We start from the raw sequence: 23598 nt of genomic DNA, 5'->3' as shown, positions 1-23598 counted from the left end.
ATCTAGGTACAAGTGCACTGAATTTTTGTTTTTGTGCTTTGCAGAGAAAACTAGTAAAGTGGTATTTGCTCACACAGGTTACTATTTGTTTTTACCTGAAAAATTCAGTGTAATCCACAGTGGTTTCTTTCAGGCTCTGGCTATTAATGTAAGTGCCAAATAATGTACTTCCACAATTAAATTCTTGTTGTTCTGAGTGCTGGATGTAGGGTATTTTGCTACCTTAGGCCAACTGGAAAATGTATGTCTCTCACAGCATTCAGTCACCCACACTATAAAGAGTCATTAAAGATTTTGCGCCCCCTAATGGTTTGCTGCCCTTGGCAACTTGCCTGCTCAATCTGTACAGTAGAGTGGGACCTGGTTGTATCCAGTGCAGTTCAAACACTTTGTAGCTATGGTATTTTCTGATGCTTGAATAGTAAGGTGATAGGCTTTAAGAAAAATTGACTTGGATGTCTGTTTCAGGTAAGTGAAACCACTGATATTAAAACAATAGCACCAACCCAGCATGTTTTTGTTTGATGTATTTTCATTTGATTGAAGTATGCATTAATTTTACTTTCTTAGTACACTTCTGGAACACCTGTATCTTATAGCAAAGTGGTCCTGTGCCCTAGCTAAATTTAGGTCAACACTTCAATTGCTCACTCTGTAAATATAGGAGGAAGAAAATAGGGCTGGTTAAAATGCTGACTTGACAAAATCAAAGCATTCCACGGGAACATGCCTATTCCATCAAAACTCTCAACAGAAGCTAGGCAGGTACACACCTGCCTGCCTGCCAGGCAGCAGAGCCTCCCAACTCCCTCGCTTTGTGGGCTCCCAGACAGCCCAACTGGCAGGCTGGCCTGCTCCTTGGGCTACTGTGCTTTCCACCTCCCTGGGATTTGCAGCTCCCAGTGCTGCCCAGGTCCCTGGCAGCTTACATGGAAGGTAGTGGGCTCCCTGGTCTGGCTGGCTCTCTGGCTGGTTGGCTTCGCAGCTTCCTGGGCAGCTCTGGTCCCCACCTGACAGGGTTTCTGGGCTACTTGGCCTCTGCAGAGCTCTAGAAGAGGACGTAAATCCAGTTTTCACAGCTGGGCAAGTGAATCATCATGGAAACAGAAAGTATTTTTACACAGATGGTGGGAGGCTTGTTTCTTATGTGATATATATTCCAAGACTCATGATACTTATTCCCAGGCTGTGACATTAACACAAAGCCTTGGTGCAGAACCACACCAGCCTCAGGGAAGCTTTGGGAAGTGGTATCCCTTAAGAAGAGCTCTTGTGGAGTTTAGAAGCATTCTGTGTGTAAGGATAATCTGTACTGTTTCTTTAAATCTGTAGCAGGAAGCCATGCAGATAGGGATATATGGAATTTTCTGGGCAGAAGCTCATCAGGGAATCAGAGAAGCTTCATAGATTACCGTTTTGCTCGAGTGAGCACCCCCTGTGGCCAGCCAGCCACTGGACTGCCTCATCTCTATCCTTTTGAGAAGCTTTGTTCCCACAGGACACTAGCTTGTCTCAGGAGTTCTAAGTCTCAGGTTGTGGCCAGCCTCTCTACAGCAAACGAGGAAATTCCTTGTATCCTATTTCTCTGTTTGAACTCACAGTTGGGTCTTCCTTTTCTGATATATTCATCATCATCATCAATAATAATAATAGCACCTCACTCTGAAGGATACCAAAGCCCATCACAAATTGTGTACAGAAATAAATCTAAACACTTCCAAGGAGGGCAGCAGCAAAGAGGCCATTTGGCACACAAATGGGGGTGCTGAGCTGACAGGAAGGAAAAATTTTAGTCAAGGCTATTGTGGCTAACTGCTGCTGTTTTAAAAAAGAAAAAATATCATGAGATTTTCAATGTTCATGGAAAGCAGGATATTGTTTGCTTTCCCCTCCCCCACATCCACTAGTAACTGCTATAATACCCAATTTATCTATGTCACGGGGTTGAAGGCTTGGCCTCTCTGAGATTTGACTCCATGCTTTCAGGCAGTCAGGATAATTCAAACCTGATGTGTACACAGCATAGCCTTTCAATGCTGCTTCTAAGATTTTTATGTTACTGAACATGATCAGTATATCCAATGATCATTCATATGAGAATCTGTTAGGCAATAGGACTGTACCTGCCTGTAATGAGGGCTGAATTTGAAAACAGTGGGGTTGCAGAGGTGTCTCTGAGGAACTCATCTGAAGACAATAGGATTGTGCAGGTGTTAGGGAGAGTTTAATTTGGCCTACAGAACCTTTATTACTGGTGATGGAGGAAATTACTACCTAGCAAGACAGGCAGAAAGATTTGCAATTTAACTTGTAAATACAGCAACTTCCTTATAAATATGAATGATCTCAGGCCTGGTTAAGACATGAGGAGCTTGTATTAAACAATTACATCATTTGTATTTAAATATTTTCAGACAGAAGGAGATACTGCAGCCACTAATATAGTCTGTTCTTCCCCCTGCTGTCTGGAATTCTGCCTTTCAAAGTGGAGGATGACTTTCTGCCACCAGACCCACAGCCTTATATAAGGGTAGCAGCTCCCCACACACTCACAAAAATGTGTGTTCTTAACATGAGTCCATTGTAAGGATCAGCAAGACTTGAACGTGGGCCTATAGGGCTACCAAGCAACCAAGATCCCCACCCACCAGCAGCTGTAAATTGTCTGCTCCCTGTGACCACAATCCTCAGAGCCTGTCCACCATGGGAAGTTCCACCTCAAGATATCTGACTGACAATTGCCTTTGTGATCCCTGATTGGCTCCTTGATCCTAAATATAACCATGGGGCGTAACAGGAAGTGGCCAGGCAACAGTGTGGATTCCTATTTAGCTGTCATGCTTCTGAAATTGACTCAGAGACTCTGACTAGGATTCTAACTCCCAGTGGACCCCCAGGACCCCAACATAGCTCCAGGTACCTGGTATTGACCTTCAGCCTGATTCTTGACTCCAACTTGACCCTCAGCTTGAGTGTTTAACCCTGACATTGGCTCTGACCCCTGCCTTCAGAGCCTACCACTAGTTCTGCCTACCTTTGCCCAGGATCCTGGCATAGAATCACAGAATATCAGGGTTGGAAGGGACCTCAGGAGGTCATCTAGTCCAAACGCTTGCTCAAAGCAGCACCAATCCCCAACTAAATCATCCCACATAGGGAACCCTCTTAATTAACATAGGTTAAAATAGTAGTGAAGATGCAGCAATTCAGGTTATCAGCTTGAGTTAACCCCAGGTTCCTGTGTCTTCGCTGTGATTTTAACCCCAGTTAGCTAGTGTGGCATAACTAACCCAAGTTAAGAACATGCTCTTTCTTTGTATTGTAGGCATACGTCAGTCAGTAGCCGGGTGATACAGCATCTTTAGCTGACGGTGATTAGGATTTCTCTAATGCAAATCCAGGATGTGTTAGCACTTAGCACGAAGAAATCCTTATCCTCCGTACTGAGGGGTTAATAAAACCATGATGGCTGGCTTTGTCCTTGTAACGATAACCTAGAGTACCTAGAATAGTTCGGTAGACCTGATTAAATCAGGTTGTAAACTGTGGTTTGGTTAAGTAGAATACCAATTACAGAGAGGAGAGGAGAAACATTCAATCATATGTTCATCTGGAGTCAGACTCTTTTGAAATGGATTCCAGCTGTTTAGATGATCTCAACAAACCCCAGACAAGTAAGTGGTGAAAATGAAAAGACTTGCTCTTCCTGGCAGATTTCTGCTTACGTACAAAAAAGTAGGTAGAGTAGAGTAGCAGCTAGAGTAGGTATATTGTAAAGATAATGGCATTCGCCTGCTACTTGAAGACCACCCAAACCGCAGGTGTAATGTGGATGGTTTAACTGCAGATATATTTGCAAGCTGGCCCATCAATTTTGTTTCCAATTGCCACATTGATTGCCTCATTTGTTACGTGTGTAGAAAAGAGTGCATCCTCCTGTGATAAAGCCTCTGTCCCAAATCTGGACCTTAGCATCCAAAATTTGGGGGCTTAACATGAAACTCCCCCCAAGCTTATACCCAGCTTGGCTCTGATCTCGCTGCCACCAACCAGGATTCAGTGCCTGGTACACTGAAGCCCCCCAAAATCGTCCCTGGGGGACCCCCCAAGACCCAGAACCCCTGGGTCTCCTATCTCAAACGGGAAAACAAGTTCCTCCCCCTTGTCTCCTCGTTATCTGATCCCCAGCTTCCCTCCCTGGGTGAGCCTGGGCGATGCAGTACTTAACTCCTTGAATACAAAACAAAGAGGCCAATCAACCTCTCCCTAAGGCGATGCATTCAAACCTAGTAAAGCTAACATAAAGAGATTTTCCACCCCCCCTTTCCTGTAGCCTAACCAGAGAAAAACCAAAAACCTCAACCAGGTTTTAAAAAGAAACTTTATATAAAAAGAAAGAAAATACAGAAAAATATAACCCACTGCATTAAGATGTCAATTACAGGCTCTTGCTTATAAGAATTAGGAATACACAGTCTGATTCAAAAAATAGCCAATTTAAACCAGTCCAGCAATTACACCCATGTAAATACAAACCAAAGCACATAACAGCCTATTGCTTGGTTTCCTTTGTACTCACACTTGATAGTAGAATATTAGAAAGAAGATTGGAGTTAGCAGAAAAGCTGTTTCAATCCATAGCCAGGAGAAACAAAAGACTCAGAGTCCCCAATTCCCGCCCCTGACTTTTAAAAAAAATCCAGTTCTCTGATTGGTCCTCTGGTCAGGTGTTTGGTTCCCTTTGTTCACCCTTCTCAGGTAAAAGAAAATTAACCCTTACCTATCTACTTATGACACCTCCCATTAGTGATTTATCAATGTCTGATTGTGTGAGGACCAAGAATGGTGTTTCTCCTTTGCCATCACATCCTTGATAGGAACATTATAATGAAGATAATCATCCTTGCTCAGTGAAGGACTGAGCAGCAAATTTAACAGATAAGCACATACAATTCAGATTTTTGACCAGTAAACTGGCTCAATTAATCTGAAACTTTCAGTGCATGGGATTTACAGAAGGTGAAAGCTTTTAGCTTATTGACTGAACACATATTTGAATTTTTCTAGGAAAGATTTGGTGCCACTTTGGGTTTAAAAAGTCCACCTTACCAAAGTGCTTTCTGACTACTCCTGCTGAATTCAGGAAGAATGGGTCTCATCTTCGATTATTCTTTGCCTCTATGTATTTCTCTCTTTGCCCTTCTCCTCAGTCCTCAGCTGCCTCTTGCCTTCCTGTCAAATACTTTCTGAACTCAAGATGTGCCAATTTCTTTCTCCTCTGTTTGAGGTTTCAGTCTCTGGCATATGCCAGGAAGTGAGATGGTAGCGTCGCAGTGCAACTTTTCAAGCAAAGGACAGCAGTTGGGGAATTCCAGCTGCCTTGTGATCCACAGACACTGGAATCAGATTTGTCCGCCAAAGGGCGATTGAGAAGAGCTCATCAAAAAAAATTTCAGTGGAACAGTTTTCCATTAAAAATGCAAGTTATATACAAAGCGCAATGTTTTGTGGGACTGTGACAATTTCAGCAGGAAAAGGTCAAATCCCTTCAGTTAATTTCATTTTGATGTTTATATTAAAGTATTAATTTTAATATATTATATCAGACATGGCCAAACTTACTGACCTTCTGAGCCATATATGATAACTTTCAGAAGTTTGAGAGCCCCGACCAGGCATGCCTTGCAGGGTAGAAGCCACGAGCCTCCCATTCCCACAGGGCAGAAGCCCCTAGCCCCACCACCTTACTGTAGGGCAGAAGACCCAAGCTCTCCCCACCCCTCCAAGTCTAGTGGTTGGATAATGGTGGGGGGGGCTCCACGAGCCACACTATACTGTAAAAGGCTTGTGAGCTGTGGTTTGGCCACACCTGTATTATGTGTAACATATACCATACATTTTATAGAAGTCTAAATGCAATGAATCAACATAACATTGAAATGAAATGTTTGGACACTATCAAAACCAAACACTTCAGTGGTCCTGAACTGACTTTTTTTTTTAATTTTGATTTCATGGGGAATTTTAAAATTTTGTTTTCATTCTCAAATAAAAGGTTTTTTTCTGACTATCCTGTAGAATGGAAATTCCAGTTCCTGACCAGCTCCAGAATTGAGAATGACACTTGGATTGGTGGGCCAGCTTTGTGCATGTGGCATGAAGTCCCTGGAAAAGTGGAGCTCTGTGCAGCCACACAAAATGGAGTCCTAGGACTGCCATATCATTCTTTATGTGCATTTGTAAAATCCAGATGCCCCATCTGATACGGTACACTAACAGTGTTGTGCATTGCAAGAGATGTCACCTCCATGGGAAGAGCAAAAGAAAAGACTCCTAGTGTTATTTTTATACAAAGTCTGTTATTATTAGAATTAGGGGAACATTGGAGGGTTTTTTTCACTTCAGAATGGAACAAAGATTTTGCATTCAGAGCTCTTAAATAATTCTGCACTGAATTACAGCCATGTTACCCCATTGAAGTCAATGGGACTCCAATGGGCATTCAGCATATTGCATATTTCAGCAAAACATCTGTATAGAAAAGGGCCCCAGCCAAAACTTTTGGTGAAATTTGGATCCAGATTCTGATCCAGATCAGAACTTAACAACTGCCCCATTTAATGAGCTGAACCAAACCTCAGTTTATAAGTAGCCTTTAATTTAGAGAGAGTTTGAATTTGGAACTGGACTTTGCAGTGTAAGTCCATCACTGCAACTTCACCAGAGTTTCTCAGCATGTAAATCAGTGCAAAAACTGTCCCTCTGTAGAATAGTTTTTAATAGTTTTAGCCTAAAATTCAAACTCCTCCATATTCCCAGTCTTTCCTTTTCCTACATAGCCTGGGCCAAATTCTGCCGCTGGTGTAACCTTATTGATGCTAGTGGGGTTACATGGGGTGAAAATCTGCACAATATTTGTCTCCCTGAGGATAAAAGATTTGCCTGAGTGCAAACATAGCTATCAGGAGAGAGTCCCTGTAACAGGGTGGCTGGCCCATTAAAAGAAACTGGCTCAGCTCTCCTGCGCCAGTCCAGATGCTCCCAACGGGGTCAATTAAGAGGACGGGGGGGGGGCTATAAAAGATGAGAGTCAGAGCCCACTGGGTCAGTCAGGAAGAGCAGGAGATGAGTATGGCCAGAAAGAGGAGGTGGTTCCTGGAAAAGGTCTGAAGGCAGGACAGTAGCAAGAGGAGTTTGCTGGCTGGTGTCCCCAAGCCGGAGGGCAGAAGGTAGGAGGAGCAGCAGCAGAGGGTGAGTCCTGCTAGCTCTATATGGGAGAGCTGGAGCCAAGGGCCAGAGAGGGCTGAAGAAAGGAGAGGCAGTGGAGGGGCTTACCACCTAGCAGCTCCTTGCCAGAGAGCTGGGCCTCAGAGAAACCGAGAGGCTTCCAGCAGTGGTGCCATTGGGGTTCCTGTTGTGAAAAGCAAGGCTGTGCCCCAGCAGGAAGGGGCAGAGAAACAGAACAGAACTGATAAGGAGTCCAGGTGTGATGGAAGACTCTGGACTGGTGAGCTCTTGCCTTTGTCTTCCCTGTTGAGGGGGCTAAGGGGGAAGTTTGCTTCCTATTATATATTGCTGCACACGGCTGTACTGGTGAACTGGACTTAACCCACTGGTGCATACAAACTCAGAAGCATCTGGTGGAGGTGGTTCCAAGGGCGGAGAAAGGAGCCCTGTTATAGGCCCAGTCACATAGTCAACCTTTACATCCAGAAATGCACAAGGAATCTTAAATACTTATGATGAAACCCCCTGGACAAATACTTTATGGTGGTTTTTTTTTTTGACAGTTGTGAGACTGACAGCCATCTGATTGTAAATAGTCTTGTCTTTAAAGGTAGTTAAAAGACCTTGGGTAGATTCACAAAGGATTAGTTGCATAATCCAAAACTTGAACACAAGGAGAGGTTTCCCAGCTGTCAGCCCCAAGTGGAGCTAAATACCTTCCTCTGCCTGGAGTTAGGCACTGAACTTCCTTTGAGGAGTGGAGCTTAGGCCTCTATCCTAGCCTCAGCATTGCCTGCTGGCTACCTTAGGTGCTCCCTAAGTGTGCTGGCTTTTTTGAATTCCATTTCTGCCCCAGGCATTGCATAGGGAGCCTGGGCACCTAACTAAGGGCAGAGGATTTCACTGGGCAACAGGGCACCTAAAGTTAAACATTGAAATGCAGAACTGAAAGGCTTGTCTGCATGGTCAAATAGTGTGCGGTAACCAGGATGAAAATGTATAGTACCTTTGCCTGCCATGTATTAACTGGATCCTGCACTAAAAGGTCTGTAGCAGAATCTAGATGGCCAGTTAGTATGCAGCAGGCTAGGGCACCGTACAGTCACACCCCTGGCTTGCTGTGTGGACAAACCCTATGTCCCCTCTGTGGATTTAGTCCCTTGATTTTCTTATTCTTAAAGGTTAACACGTCACAAAGTGAACAATTGGTCTTAGAACATCTCAGCTCATAGGTGCAGTTCTGATTATGTGCTTAGCATCATTTTCAGCGTCCCTGTGGACATAGCACCTTTGAGAAGCTGTCTCTACTGATTTAATTTAAGCACACTAGCTGCCAGCTATTATGTGATTATGGGTAACTGAGATGACAAAATGTCAGCCAGAAAACTCCAACTCACATGCAAACCCAGACATCCAACCTCTGCTGCCAACCCCTCAAGCAAGTGCCCGTGGAGAGTAAAGAGATGAGCTTTGCACATATATGAGACACTATCATATATGTGCAAGGTCTAGTTAAAGTTGTTGGAATAGTAGCCCGAGAACCTTCTTGCATAAAGATCAGTTGAGAAATGGATCTTGCTTTCAGTAGGCTAAATTGAAGGCAAGTGGAGCCTATTATAAGCTGAAACATCTATTTCACTGACTGCAGGGGCTTCTGCTTATTATCTGAGGTCTGAAGACTGGCTGACTTGTGCAGTGGGAAGGCTAGTGGGGGTGTTAGGAAATCAGCAAAATGAGATGTTTACATACTAGTAAGAGTTGCTTGGAGCTATGAAAGCCTTAACTGTTTACACTTCTAGAGGCTGTCAGTGAGAGAAGTATACTAGTCAGTAACAAGGTAAACTGACCTCAATCTCTAGTACATGCTTTATTCGATCTGTGGAGGATTTACAACAGCATTTTTGTGTTGAGGCTGCTGCTTTGTGCTAATTGTATCATACTAATGCTGCTTAAAGAAACATTTAAATGCAGGGAGGGGAAAGGGAATGGAAAGTGCAACTTGAGAGAATAAAATGGAGAACAATCAAACACGTATAATGTGCATTTATTGGCCACTTATAGTGCTGGTTGTGGCAGCAGTGACGAGGGGCATATTGCTTTTAGTGTGGGGAGGATTAAGCCTGATTTTTGTAATTTAAGACTTAACTGGAGCTAAGTGGGCAGTTTGGTGACACTTAACAGGCATTTAGCAAATGAGTTCATTCCTGTTGCATGATTGCTGAATGATCATTTGTGATGGTTATGGTGCTCTGCTAGGTATGGTGATGATATTCTAGAGATGCTACTCCAGCTGTGACCCACATAAAACCGTCATGTTTGCCAGTAGTTTGTCTTATTTGTATATGACACAGTGGTGGACGCTATAGAAAGCTTAGATTGTGTTACTGAATAATTTCTTTTGCTTGCATGACTTCATTTCCTCCCCATGCGCCTGTGTAGAGATAGGGAACAACCGTACATTTTTTTTGTCACTGAGTTACAATGCACTAAAACATTAACATGCTTAAAGCTGGCACTTTTTCCTTATCCACTGTTGTAAAATCTGGTTGGTGATAATACCATGGAATCCATAGCACGTGCTGTAATCTGTAGGCACTCCAACACTTGTTAAGAAATGAGCCTCAAGTTTGCATTTTCTTAGTTACTTTAAATCAGAATGACCATAATGCAGGTTTTGTATGTCAATGAACCGCACAGTTGTGCTTTTTAACTCTAATTTTGGGGCCCGATGCATTGTTAGCATTGTCTTTGGTATTTTACACACAATTATTGTGAGTAAACTGCAGCTGTTTAAAATCGATTTCTAATTGTAACTGAAAATTTAAAATCAAGTATTGTATACGCTTCTTCCTTTTTCCAATGAAGACAATGACAAAACTCCCATTGACCTCCATAGGAACTGGCTCAAGCCCTGTATTTTAAACAGTGTAAGAACCCTGATTGTGTTCGGGCAGACCACTGACTCACTTGAGTAAGGGTGGCATAACTAAGGTCTGCATCATGGGCCAAAACCTGAAGTTCTTGATTACTTTGTTCTTTCTCAGGCAAAATTCCCAATGTCTCAGCGGGCCAAAGCTAGCAGGAGGGACATATCTTATTTAGGGTTCAATTGTGATACCACCATTGAGCAGAGGGTAGGAGATGATGTGATATTGCCCTGCATCTAGGAGAGCTTCTAGAAGCATTGTGCTTTAGACAGATACGCTGCCTTCAGGAGCATCTGGGGAGCACATCTGCTGTGCCTGTCTTGAAGAAGGGTCCATGTGTGCTTCCCCTGAATGGGGCCAACTCTGCCTGGCACAAAAAGTGAGTAGGGGCATAAGCACACAACCTGTGAGACATCAAATACTAGCAGTAGCAGTAGACTCAAGTCATCCTTGTACTCAGAGAAAGAAGGGAGGGCACAAGGGGAAGTTCCTTTATCGTCCTCCCTACACACCTGCACAGTCACCCGGTTGTAACCTGGCACTCAGCACTGTGTCAATCTCCCATTAACTATGCTAACCTCAACTGAGCTCTGACTGCAGTGGCAGTTTGCCTGCACAAGGCAATTAAGTGAAAATGAATAAACCTTGCAGAACAACTCCTTGATACAGATTGCAAGTCACTTATGCAAAGGAAAAAGAAGAAAGCCCAAAATAGGCACTTGGGAAACTCTATCTCTTCCCTTCTTGCTGCCTGATTTACTGTTTTACAACTGCCTGGATCTCTTTCTTCAGAACATCTTAAACTATTTAAGGACTTAATATAGCTAGGATAAAACTAAAACTGTTTAGTCAGAGGAGTTTTGATTAATAAGGTTAAAGGGCTTAGGGTATATTTTTCCACTGTAGTGTGTGGGAAATTAGCTAAACGTTTTCCATGAACCATAATGAGATGAGAGTTGTGCTTCTTAAATCTTTGTCATATGAAAAAAATTAAGTACAATAATGCATATTTGGCATCTACGTTATGTAGACGCTGGCCAACATACAGTGTAATATAGCCTACAGAGTATGTATGTATGTAAAATATTTGGAAGAGTAGAAGAGTATATGGAACTATGATGAATTGTATGTGTGTGGAATTAAAATGATTTCCAATGTGTTATAGGGATTTTATTGGAATGTGAAACTGGGATGTCTTTGCACATCACGTATGTTTTACATTTCTATACAGAACATTTGAATCTTTGTTTAAAAAATAATTCAATGATGTACATCATGCTGAAAATGTTCCACTCTCTGAAAAATTAAAATAAACAGTGCCAACTGTTTGGCCAGCAGCATTGACACTATGGGACAGCATCTTGTCTGGTATCACTGTCATAGGGCTATTGATCTCACTGAAGCTGAGTTCAGTGGAGCTATGCCAATATACACCAGCTGAGCATCTGCCCTTATATGCTTGCTGACCTTTAGCAGAGTAGTGGAAATGAACTGAGCCACCAGGTAGCTGAAGGCAGTAATCCACACATTATCTCTTTCTGAATTCTTACTGGAGCAGGGAGAATGGAAGATAGTTAAGCAGCAAGAGCTGGAGCCTACAGGCTGCTGAGCTGCTGAAAAATGTGGAGAGGGAGCATGCTTGCCACATGCTTTGCCCTGTGAAAGGAGGCTTGTATTTAGTGGGCCTGATCCTGTAAAATGCTGAGTGCCATCAACTTTCACTGAAGTCAACAACTGAGGAAGGTGTTTTACACCTTGCACAATTGGGCCTGGTGTACAGAAATGTGCAGCAGGCTGAGCAATGTGACTAACCTCTGTAGCTAAGAAGGTGTAGCCAGGGCAGATATGCTTGAGCACAGTCCAGTGACAGCGCTGCTATGCTTAGCCACCATTTTTTAGGAGTTTCAGTCACTCCTCCTGCCAATCCGGAGTAATGGCTCATTCATGTGTGCCTAAGAGGTACACTTAGTAGAACCTGAAAACAAGGGCAGCTGTGAGGGACTTGGTCCTGACCATAGCCCAGAAATGCACTTGATGATTGTAAGAAAGCAATATCTCTCCTAGTGAGAGGCTCAGTGTCTCCTGCCCTATGCTGGGTACAGTTCCTGCAGGCCTCCACCACTCTGCAGCACCTGCTCCTCTCAGCTTGCTGGATCACAGCTTTCAAAGCATCAAGTTTAGCACCCTCAGCATTGTTCCCCCTCATCTGATGCCAGGCACGACAGAGACCTAAGAGACTGAGTTTGCTGCTGGGTTAATATATGCTTGGGTCTAAAAGCTGAGCATGTAAACAGCCTGACGTACTGCTTCAAGTGTCATCTCATGAATAGAAAACAGTTAAAAAATACAGATAAGGGAACTAATGGTCTGATCCTACAAGAGCTCCCAGTGCAGTTCACTCATTAAAGTAGGAGGGCATTGTGGGTATGTGGAGCTCTTAGCAGATCAAGCCCTAAGTCAACTTTCACAGCCTTTAATAAAACCCAACTATTTCTGATATTTTTCATTTTTCCAATATAATTTTGTTTAAAATATCCATGCAGGTTGTGCATTAAGGGTTCAGGACAGATCTTTATATAGAGATGTCAACATTTCCCAAAGGCGCAAGTGCTTTTGGGACCATTAATTTCTCAGTGCTCTACCTCAAACACCACAAAGGGGCCCAATTTTCAGAAAGTGCAGCACACTGACCCTCTGAAAATCAGGCCTGTAAGGAGACTCAGGGAGGGCAGCAAAAATCAGCCATTTTGAAATACTTAGGTTGAGACATTTTGTCAAGTCCTGAAGGTTTGTCACTTTTATTGTGTATATACACATAACAGAGGAAAAAGCAATTTCTTTCATAACAGGGGTGCTTAGGTTTTTGTTTTTATTACTATGTTTTCAAATCTGTTACATCTGCAGGCAGTGAACAGGCAGATTCTATTAAATGTAATGGTAATCACCACTCCTCAGGCACCATACAGCAGCAGAGAGTAACTGAGGCAGATGATCAGCTTATGAAACCAAGGCGGAAAGATACACCATTTCAGCACCAAGCACCGTTTGTTCCAGGTAGGGTGCTTCAAGATGCACAATAGACTTTTAGATAGCTAAAGCCTTATCCAATTTCTCATTGACATTGATGCCAATGACTTTTTGACTTTTTCTTTTGACTTTTATGGGAGTTGGACTAGGCACTATAAAATGAAGACAAAGAATGTAATGGGACTTTTGGGGGGGGTTTTGTTGCTGGTCCTTTCTGAGATGAATGAAGGATGTGCCACGTTGGCATTCGGGTGTTGCAGTGCTCCCGCCCGTCCCTCCCCTCCCCTCATCTTCCAATGTAAACCATTTGTGTTCTCCTTTTTGTGGATATTGCCTGGTACTTGTGGGGTAGCAGTGTGGGATACAAATCTTTGGCAAGGTATGAGGGCCCAGATCCTTAGCTGGTGTAAATTGGCATAGTTTCACTGAAGTCAGTAGTGTGATGCCAATTTATGGCAGCAGAGGACCTGGCCCATTCTTTCTCTAGACAGGTATTCAGAGGGGTGGAATGAACCCAGAGACCAAGTACATCACCACTATGAGGTACTTGGTGTCCACGGTGATCTCAAGACTTATTCCTTGGCCATGTGGTACCTATTTTAATTTGTTTTTATAAACTGTGTTTAAAAGACACATGCACACACACGTACAAAACCCTCCACTTCTGAGACACAAAGTGGCACCGTGTGAATGATCATGCTCCAGCCAATATAATGATCTATAAAACTGAGTTTATTGCTAATAAGGGACTCGAGTTGTGTGTGTGGGTATATTCTTTGACCATATTGGTAACTAGCTCTCTGAAGATGTACTAAAACACTGAAAATCAAAAAGATCAAGATGATATTTCTAGAACACTTGTTTTTCTATCTCTAAATTATTGTCCATAAAACAGAAGTGTCTTCTATTCAGATACTAGAAATCTAATTCCTGTTGGAACACTGGAAATTCTATTGTACTACTGGCATCAGTTGTGTCCTGTGAAATCATGTAGTGAAACAAAGAGATGTAATTCCAACAGCCTTTTGGTGTCCATGCAGAACTGTCTTGGATTGCAACCCCAGGCACAGAAGGTTGGGGAGAAAAGTGGCAGGACACGCCGGGGGGTGGGGGGTAGCCTCATTGCAAGCAGCACATTGTTTCCGCGTGGGGAAAAGTTACTTTCAAGAGCGGAAGCAAAGAAGGAGTTGTGACTCTCTTTCAGTGTCCCCCTTGATGTGGCACAGCTACACACCGCCTCATGCTCAGAGCTGAGGCTCCACCTAGCCCTATGTGACATTGGACCAAGTCATTTAACCTGTGTGTGCCTCAGTTTTCTTCCCATATTGTTCACTGTGCTGTACGGAAATGCCTGCCTTAATTGTAAGCTATTTGATTTTAGGGGTCAGAGCAAACCTCAGCTGTGGAGACATGGGACCATTTTTTTAAGCAAAGTAAAATAAGAAAATGAATTCCACATCCTTCAAAGGCATTAATGAGTTGTGACATGTGTGCTCCATTTGCCTCAAATAACAATTGTTTTTTGTCAAAAATAAATGAACTAACATATTCAAAAGTGATTTTGGGGGTACCTCCATTTTTGAATGTCCAACTAGAAACAATTTAAAGAAACCTGATTTTTCACAGGACTGAGCATCTGCCCTCTGAAAATTTGGCCACTTCAAAATGTCTCATGTTGGGGATTCAAATCAGTAGTCGTTTCTGAAAATCTTGGCCTGCGTGTTTCTCGTAGAGATGTGCCTAGACCCAAAACTTTGTATCCAAACACCCCTCTATACACTAGGGCATTCAAAACAGATCTAAATCTGAGTTTTGCAAATAGCCATTATTTCTAATGTGCCACAGCGTAATCCAAACATGTCTGGGCTTTGTGGGTGGGGACCGAGGAGGCAGCAGGGTACATAATGCTAATTCAGGCTCATGCTATTAAATCAGTCCCAGATCTTATCTCCAATTTTAAGAACAGATGTAATTACAATAACATTTGGTAATTTCACATCTCGTGCTACTGATTAACTTTCTAATCTGGTGCTTTGATCAGGTGGATAAAAGCAAAAGTCAAGCTGTTGGTTAACCATTGCAGATTTTATGATGTGACCATGGAAATGTCATAAAGTTGCTTCATTTGCACTCATAAATTATCAGGAATCCACAAATATGCTTTGAGGCAGTGATTTCATCTAAAATGCATTACCAGTTCAAAGTGTGTTAGTGCACGCCTGTTGCAAATGATTTGGCATTCAGGCTTTTTTCATCAGCATTAATTGGATTAAATTATCTGTAGTGAAATCTGAGCCTTTGATTAAAACACTTCTTGGCCTGATGGGGTTAAGAAAGCACGACAAGAAAAAGGGAAGGCTAAGGTAAAATAAAAAGCAGCACTTATGCAGTCTTTCTTTTGGCGTGGGCTAGAGAATGACTTTGAGCAAAGTAATTTTAAAGCACAGCAGCCTAAAGGCACCAACTGATGGTTGGGTTGGGGAAGCAGGAGATAAATACGGGCCAAGGGAAATCAGAATGGTATTATGAGTGATAGTGCTGTAGAACTGATGGTAGAGGAGCAAAACCACCTACAAGAAATGACGTTTCAGAGTAGAATTTAAAACCTGAGCACAGGGACTGCGGAGCAGCAAATGAACAGAGCAAATGTAACGGAGCAAGAAGAGTGTGAACAGAGTGACCTTAGGGCAGCCAGATTAGAAGCAGAACAGAACATCCTCTGAGCGAGCAACCTCAGGGCAGCGTGTCAACAGAGCAAAGAGTGAGGGCTGAAGCAAACTGAGAAGTGGCTCAGGGCAGAGCGTATTGTGAAAGCAAAATAACCTTAGGGCAGAATATAAGCAGAACTGATCTAGAGCATGAGTGTAAAGATGAACTCACAGGATTATTTACAGTCTGAAAAAACAGATATTTGGGGGCAAGGGAGACTCATTTATGGATCAGCACTCAGACATATCCCGTTACAATTATTATTATTATGAAATCTATAACTGTATATGTTGATCTTAGCGCTCTCACATGTACAGAGCAACATCTGCTGCCTAGAATTTTGCCCATTACGTTAATATTGTATTGTTTTTTTCTGAGTGATATTTTAGAGTCTATATTTGTGGTTTGACCTTGGTAAACTCTTGTTTTGATGGATATAGATAACTCCTGAACAGCAGCTGCTCTGGTACCTCTTTCTTACTATTAAAAAAGGGCAGAGGGTACAGAGTACATTGCTAATGTAACATGCATTAGGATCAGAATGAGAGAGAAAGGATAAGAAGAATTTAGTTTTGTCTTTCCAGTTTTGTTTTCTATTTAATTAACACAGCTGTGGAATCAGTTGTGAAGACTATGATGGTGACCAAGGTTACAAAACTTTTACCCTAGTATCACTGGATAGATGATTGTTTAGTAAACAATTTAGATACTTCTAAATAAAAGGGTACTGGGTACAGCTATGGGCACAACTCAGAGATTGGCCCAACTAGTTCAGAAAACTTAAAGTCCATTATCTCTGGCGATTTAGGATATTATTTTATTATCTGCTTATCGCGGGCTTATTGCTGAGTCAGGTAGTTCAAACCACATAATCTAAAAAGCCCTAGAAAGTGAACTTGAAGAGGCTTTAAAGGCCTCTTCCCACAGCCTCTGAATGACTGTCTGCTATAGTATCGCTTTGGCCTTGTCATAACATTTTGTACCATTGTTGCTGCTATGGAGAATGCTGGGAAATCTTCGAGGTCTAGTGTAGGCACAGCTTTGTGACTTCCTGCATTTTTGCAGTCACAGTTGTTCATTGCAGATTAGGTGGAAAAACTAGAATTTTGTCCTGGTGGATTAAGCGGCTCCACCATGTGGTGCTTTAGAAGCATCCTAGGACAGTAAGGAAGTCATGTAACCTCCATCAAGGCTGAACAACAACAACAGAAGCTTTCACCTCTGAGAATACAAAACAACATGAAAGCAAAAAGTCCCAGTCAAGTGATTTTGTTTCTTTAAACATTTGTAAACATTTATGGTGGTGCAACAGTCCCAAACTTTTCCCAACGTCTGGCTCACTCATGTAAGTTAATGCTGACAATGTCAGTAGGACTTTTGTCTACTTTTGCCAGTGTCAGAATTGTTGTGAGTAAGCAGTGGGCCAGTTAGCTGCTGGACACTGGTTGTTTCTGTATTGCAGCAAGAAAACCTGACACCCAGTGCATAGAGTATAACTTGGGGCACGGGAGAGGGAAGCAGCTGTTTATTAAACATAGTTAGATGTTGTCAAATGTTTTGCCATCTGCACATGGTTGCACTTTAATTTGTTTTACTGTGTAGCTAGGTGACACATTCCGTAAGACCACTGATCATATGGGCCTGCCTTCATTTTGGAAAACTGCAGTGCAATAGTTTGGAGCTTATTGTGTAACATCATGAGCCTTGTGACAAAGGTGATGGTGGGCTGTAGGTCGGGGAGATCAGTACTTACCACTGATCGTTTCCTTATGAAAAACACAAGTTTACATGAGACACGAAGTTCAGTGTGCAATGCTCGCTCAATACTGTAACTCCCACTTTGTAATTGCATCCTAAAAAATAAACTTCACTCTTACCAAAATTTCATTCCACGGAACTACATCATACTGGTCTTATGTCCTGTGTCCTCCCCTTTAGCCGTAGCTCTTGTTTCATCTCTTAAAAAAAAAACTCAACCTGCAGTACTAACTATTCTGCCTCCTAGCAATTTCTGTTTGAGCTTTTTATTTTGTGTTCATTAAACAGGTACAGCAAATGTACAATATATAGCATTTCCAGTGAGAAACAACAAGAGATGAATTTGCAGAGCCCTCACATTGGTTTGAGTTGAATGCTCATAAATCTACATTTGTGGGGAATTAGAACACAAATATTTCTCTTCTTTAAAGGCATTACCTAAAGCACTTGTCCCTGTTGTATGTGGGCACCCAAAATATTGGGTTTTTTTTTTACTTTTCACAGTTACGCAGTCTGATGCAAGTGGTTTAAAACATGCTAGATAAAGCAGAACTGCGCTGCAGGAGTTGGGTTAATTTTGGGCACTTTTAGAAGGGCTGGGATGCTGCTAAATGTTCCAATCTGACCTTATGAAAACATTTAAAAAAAAAAAGTTTTCCTTTAAACAAAACTTTCATTGAAACTGACATGTTACTGCAAAACATTTTGCTTCTGACAAATCAGAATTTTCCACTGGGGAAAAAAAATTCCCTCAGAAACTTTCCAACCAGCTCTATGGCACTGACAATACTACTAGACTTCTGTCAGCTGCTCTCTTTCACTTTGGTATCTCTGGCACGTGGGACGGGGCACACTCTGGATTGCCACATGCTATGAAAGGGAAATCAAGTCCCATCTTGGAACAGAAGCAGTAACAGATTAAGGTAAAGCACTGGTGCTAGCCTTTCTGCACCTCCTATTATCAAAGGGTCTCAGTATGAAGCTTTTCAATTGTGACACAGATATTGATCTGAGCCTGTTATAGGTTTAATATATCCCTTTGATAAAGTTCATTATGTTCCATCAAGTTTTTATATGACAATAGCCAAGATTTTTCAGAAGTGACTAGGCATTTGGGGGCTTTTTTTGGTTTTCTTCTGTTTTGTGGGAGGGGGTCATTTCCATTTTTGGGTGTCCAGCTTGAACCATTGATTTTCAGAGGGCAGGTCCTTAACACTTTCTGAAAAGTGGCCCCTTTTAGATGTCTCAAGCTTGGGTGCCAAAAAATTGAGGAAAAGCTTGTGAACTCTTCAGAGGGCACTTCAGAAAATCTTGGCCTCTAAGGCTGTGTCTATACTTATGATTGTGTGTGGAGTACAGACTCTGCATGGGTATAAATAGCAGCATAGACTGAGGCAGTGCTTAGCCAAGTAGTGTACAGACACACCAGAACCTTAGGATATATACCCTACATGCCCAAGCAGTGCCTCTCACATCTGCGGTGCTATTTTTAGCAGTGTAACACCTTGCTGCCTTGCCCCTTTCAACTCCTTTCACTGCCGCCTGAAGCTATGCAGTCCAGTGTGTAGCTACACATCTCCTACATGCTGCTGCAAGTGTAGACAAGGCCTAAGGCTTATAAGAATGGGATGGCTACAAATCAGACATGTTTATTTGGAGATGCTGAGGTGGCAAATGAAAGTATTCATGACTAGTACGGAAAAACACATTTGTGCTCTTGGAACAATTGCTGAAGAAAATTTTGTTTAAGCAAACATTTTATTCTTTGTATCCCTGCCAGTCATGTCAACTTTGATGATTGGTTACATGTCTGCCTGGCAAGTGAGTTAGTCAGAAACTAAATACAGTCCCAGACACATAGTGACTACACATTGTGGGCTGTGGAGGTGGTGCTGAGACCTGGTCATAGAGGCCTTTTATGTTTGTTTTGGATCAGGAGTAATTTCAGACATGAATAATAGGCATGAAATTTGAGATCACATTTCCCCCCTTTGACTAAAACAATGGCTCTGAGCGTGGAACTGGGAGCATTTCTGAGAATGCCACCACAGAGGTCCTGGATTTCAGTCTCTTCCCTAGCACCCTAAATTTGGCCTCCAGGATGTCTCTCCTACCCTTCCTTATGTCATTGGTACCTAGATGTACCATGACCACCAGCTCCTCCCTAGCACTACACATGTGTCTATCCAGATGCCTCAAGAAATCCTCTACCTTTGCACCAGACAGGCAAATCACCATATGGTTCTCCTGGTCATCACAAACCCAGCTATCTATGTTTCTAATGACCAAATCTCCCATTACTAACACCTGCCTTTTCCTAGTGACTGGAGTTCCCTCTCCCAGAGAGGTAACCTCAGTGCGAGAGGATACCCTAACACCATCTGGAAGGAGGGTCCCAACTATGGGAAGGTTTCCTTCTGCTCCTGTTGACTGCTCTGCTTCCCTGGACCTTTCATCCTCCTCAACAGCGCAGGGGTTGTCTGACCAGAGGTGGGACAATTCTATAGTGTCCCAGAAAGCCTCATCAACATACCTCTCTGCCTCCCTTAGCTCCTCCAGTTCCGCCATCATGGCCTCCAAAGCCCATACTCAGTCTCTGAGCGCCAGGAGCTCCTTACACTGAATGAACATGCGCAAGGACCATAACATCCAAAAGTCCTTTGCAAAACTCCTATTGACTTGCCTGGAAGTGACACATTTGTAGCAATGGCAAAATGCAGTTCCCAGAGTAATTACTTTCCAGTTTTGAGGATGTTGCAAAGGATGAGTAACCTGTATAATCTTCTAATTAATTTACACAAACGGTGAATTCATTTAGGAGAGGGATCAGGAGCGGCTGAGACCAAGTGTACAAGGATTTGGGCCCCATGTCTGCACTGTGTCTCTTCTCCAAGAGATGCATTTCAGAGCTCGCAATTAGACAGACGTTCTAAATTCTGATGGGCATCTGCCATTATTTTAGCTTTTCAGGTACTTAACTTGAGGGAGTGTGATATTGCTAGTCCAATCCAGGAGTGCTGTCAGGAATCCTGGAATAGAAGAAAATACTGTTCTATCACAAAAAGTGTAATATGTAATGCTTGTATGAACTGAAAGGTTATGAAAGACAGCACCAATGAGGTCACTTAAAAAAAACTTTCCATTGTTTTGTGGGATTTTTTATTTAAACAGCCAGTCTGATTTCAATAAATGTGTCTTTAAATACAATCTTTATATTTGCAGGGGTTAAACATCTGAAGAGTCAGAATGACTCAGCATTCCCAGAGGAAGAAGAGGGTGTCAATGAAAGAGAAGAAGAATGGGACCATTAATTAGGGCTGGGCTTGTGTAAGAAAGGTTATTGTGAATAACTGAACTGCTAAACTTTCCATACTTAACATGGAATTCCATTGCTTGTGTTTCTGAAACATTCTTCATCTCACCACTCCAGGCACACATAGCAGGATGCTTTCCGGGGAGCATTCCTTGACTGGATTTTACAGCACTCTGCAAACTTGTCCTGTGATACTTGTAACTAAAGATAAACATTTATTTTACAGTCATTTTTCTTTCCTTTTTTATGACTTAAAAATGTAATTTGCAAACATATTAGTAATCTAACTTCGGTACTGCCAGAGCTTAATTACTGAATGTGATCTGTACTCCAAGACTTATTGTAAATAGTACCAATTTAAAAGTTACAAATAAATACTAAATTCATTTAGACATGATTTTATGTCATGCTGTGCTTCTGTCTAACTTGAAGAGAAATTTTTAGGTAAGGTGAGTCTTTAGACCAGAGGCATCTTTTCGCATATTAGAGTTACACCTAGTAACATACTTCAAACCCAAGCTAAAGCAGAGATGCCTGCTTAATTCTCCACTGCATTAGTTCTTTGTAGCTTCCAGTGTATGTACTGCATAAAACAGTTCACCAGTTCTTGCTTTCCATAAAGGTATGTATGTGATACTGCTCGGTCATGTCAGTCATTCAACAATACATTAACTGATTTTTCCTTTTTTACTACTGAAGACAAGCATATGAGGACATTAGGAAAATCTTTGATTTGGTGGAGACTGGCTGCCTCAAAATATTGGCAATAGGCTGCAGAACCTTTCTGCTCTAAGAGAACTGATTCAATTTTGGCCTGGTTCAATAGTGCTGTTACTATTTGACAGCTCATATCAAGTTCTGTGAGTGCTGAACATCAGGAAAGCTTATGAAGGAGCAGAAAATGAGATGGGGTGGACAAATCATACTTCTTTAAAGTTGTATTTAACATATTGCTCCCTATTTTTAATGGTCCATCTTTAAACCAAGGACAACCATTCACAAACTGTAGAACTGTATTAGCTAAGGTTGTCCATGGTATAAAAATTCATTTTGAATTTAGCCTTTCATACCCTTGAGTCCCACTTGATAAACCAAGCTACTGAAAGTAGATGAAGGATAAGAAAACACAGACTCTTTTGTCAATGCCTGGAGTGCTCATTTGGCTCAAATTTAAACAGACTCTGTTCCGAGAAGACCTAGCATTCATAGGCTCTGTAACAAGTGTTTCTTTGTTTGACAGCCATATCTTTCTCTGTAGATGAGTATATCTGTAATGAGTTCTTTATTGCAACTCCAGTCATAGACATTCTAGTGATATTTATGGCTATAATATAATGAAAAGCTGACTAATAGCAGAAATCTTCACTTGTGCTGTAGACACAGTGCTGAACTGAGTTTTCTTCATAATATAACCAAAGAGGAAGCTTCTCTTCATAAAATATTTGAATGAAAAAAAAGTTGAGGCATTGGCCTGGGACCAAGAAGAGGTGGGTTCATTTCTCAGCACTGCCACAGATTTTGGGTGTGACCAACTTACTTATCTGGGCAACTCACTTAATCATTCTGTGCCCCAGTTTGCCATCTGTGATGTGGCGCTAACTTCTTTCTTCCACCACTTATTTGTCTTGCTGCTTTAGATTTTAAGCTTCTCAAGATATGGATTGACTTTTAGTGCCTATGTACAGCATGTAGAACAGGGGTGGTGGATCAGTTTTTAAAGTGGAGGGGTGCTGAGACCCATTGAACCAAACAGTAAGCCCTGTATATAAGGGAAACCGCTTCAAGCCAGGAGATGCTGCTGCACCCCCATCATCCCTATGTGTAGCACATTAGGCAGATAACAGTTTATATGAATTAACTAGGAAATGCAGAATCATGCTTCAGTAACGCCATTAAATACATAAGACTTAAGCTGTAAATATGAAAGTATAATTAGTATCTTCTTAGAGTGCATCAGAACTAGTACAGGCGAGTATTGTCACTAGAGCTGCCCACAGAAAGACACTGCTGTTTTGTGGCAACTCTCAACATTTCAAAACCTTTAGAACAGTGATCCACAAAATTTTAGGGTCATGCCCTCCCCCTTACCCATGACTGTGCCTCTTCCCCACTGCCCTAGGAGCCAGGGCCAGGAGCAGGGCTGTGGCTCCAAGGAGGAGGGGGAAGAAGGTGGGTCAGGGGCCCAGCTGCATCTGGGGGCAGGTCTGAGGCTGGGCCTGGGAATGGAGCTGTGGCCAGGGGCCAAGGCTGGGGGTGGGGCTGGGGCTGGTAGCGAAGCCCTGGCTGGGGCAAAGGCAGGGACAGGGATGCAGCTGGGCGGGGCAGAGTGGGGCTCGTGGGGCTCCTTCCCTGACATCTATTGGGGCTGGCCTGGACTTGCCATTCTCCCACCCCCAACATCCCTCCACGCCCCCCCAGGGGGCTGTGCCCTCACAGCTGGGGGACCACTGCTTTAGAATGTTTTCACAAAACTGGAAACGTTCATTTTTGGATCAAAAATCTAAGGGTAGTGGCGGGGGGGTATAATAGTCCCAGGTTCAAGTCTCTACTTCCCTTCCTGTTTCAGTGCAGAGCTTTTCATCCCAGATCACTCCAAATCTGCCAGAGCTTGAACCTGCGTCTCTTGCATCCTAGGCC

At 42.5% G+C, this 23598-nt stretch overlaps 1 protein-coding gene across 3 annotated transcripts in view; it reads left to right on the top strand.

Annotated features, from left to right (window-relative positions):
* PPP1R1C (protein phosphatase 1 regulatory inhibitor subunit 1C) overlaps positions 1 to 21303 on the top strand; it is an 80652-nt gene extending 59349 nt beyond the window's left edge. Inside the window, exons 5-6 of one of the 3 annotated variants that reach the window (XM_032783777.1) lie at positions 13059 to 13208; positions 20871 to 21303. In XM_032783777.1, coding sequence (XP_032639668.1) covers positions 13059 to 13208; positions 20871 to 20959 — 239 coding nt within the window. In that variant the 3' untranslated portion in view covers positions 20960 to 21303. The remainder of the gene's footprint in view (positions 1 to 13058; positions 13209 to 20870) is intronic. The other 2 variants (XM_032783778.1, XM_032783780.1) reach the window with 2 other exon arrangements.
* Positions 21304 to 23598: the final 2295 nt, after the last annotated feature.

Source organism: Chelonoidis abingdonii, chromosome 10 (genome assembly GCF_003597395.2).
Source record: "Chelonoidis abingdonii isolate Lonesome George chromosome 10, CheloAbing_2.0, whole genome shotgun sequence".
Classification (NCBI taxonomy): domain Eukaryota; kingdom Metazoa; phylum Chordata; order Testudines; family Testudinidae; genus Chelonoidis; species Chelonoidis abingdonii.
Note: the sequence above shows the minus strand (reverse complement) of the source record. Positions and strands in the feature narration are given on the sequence as shown.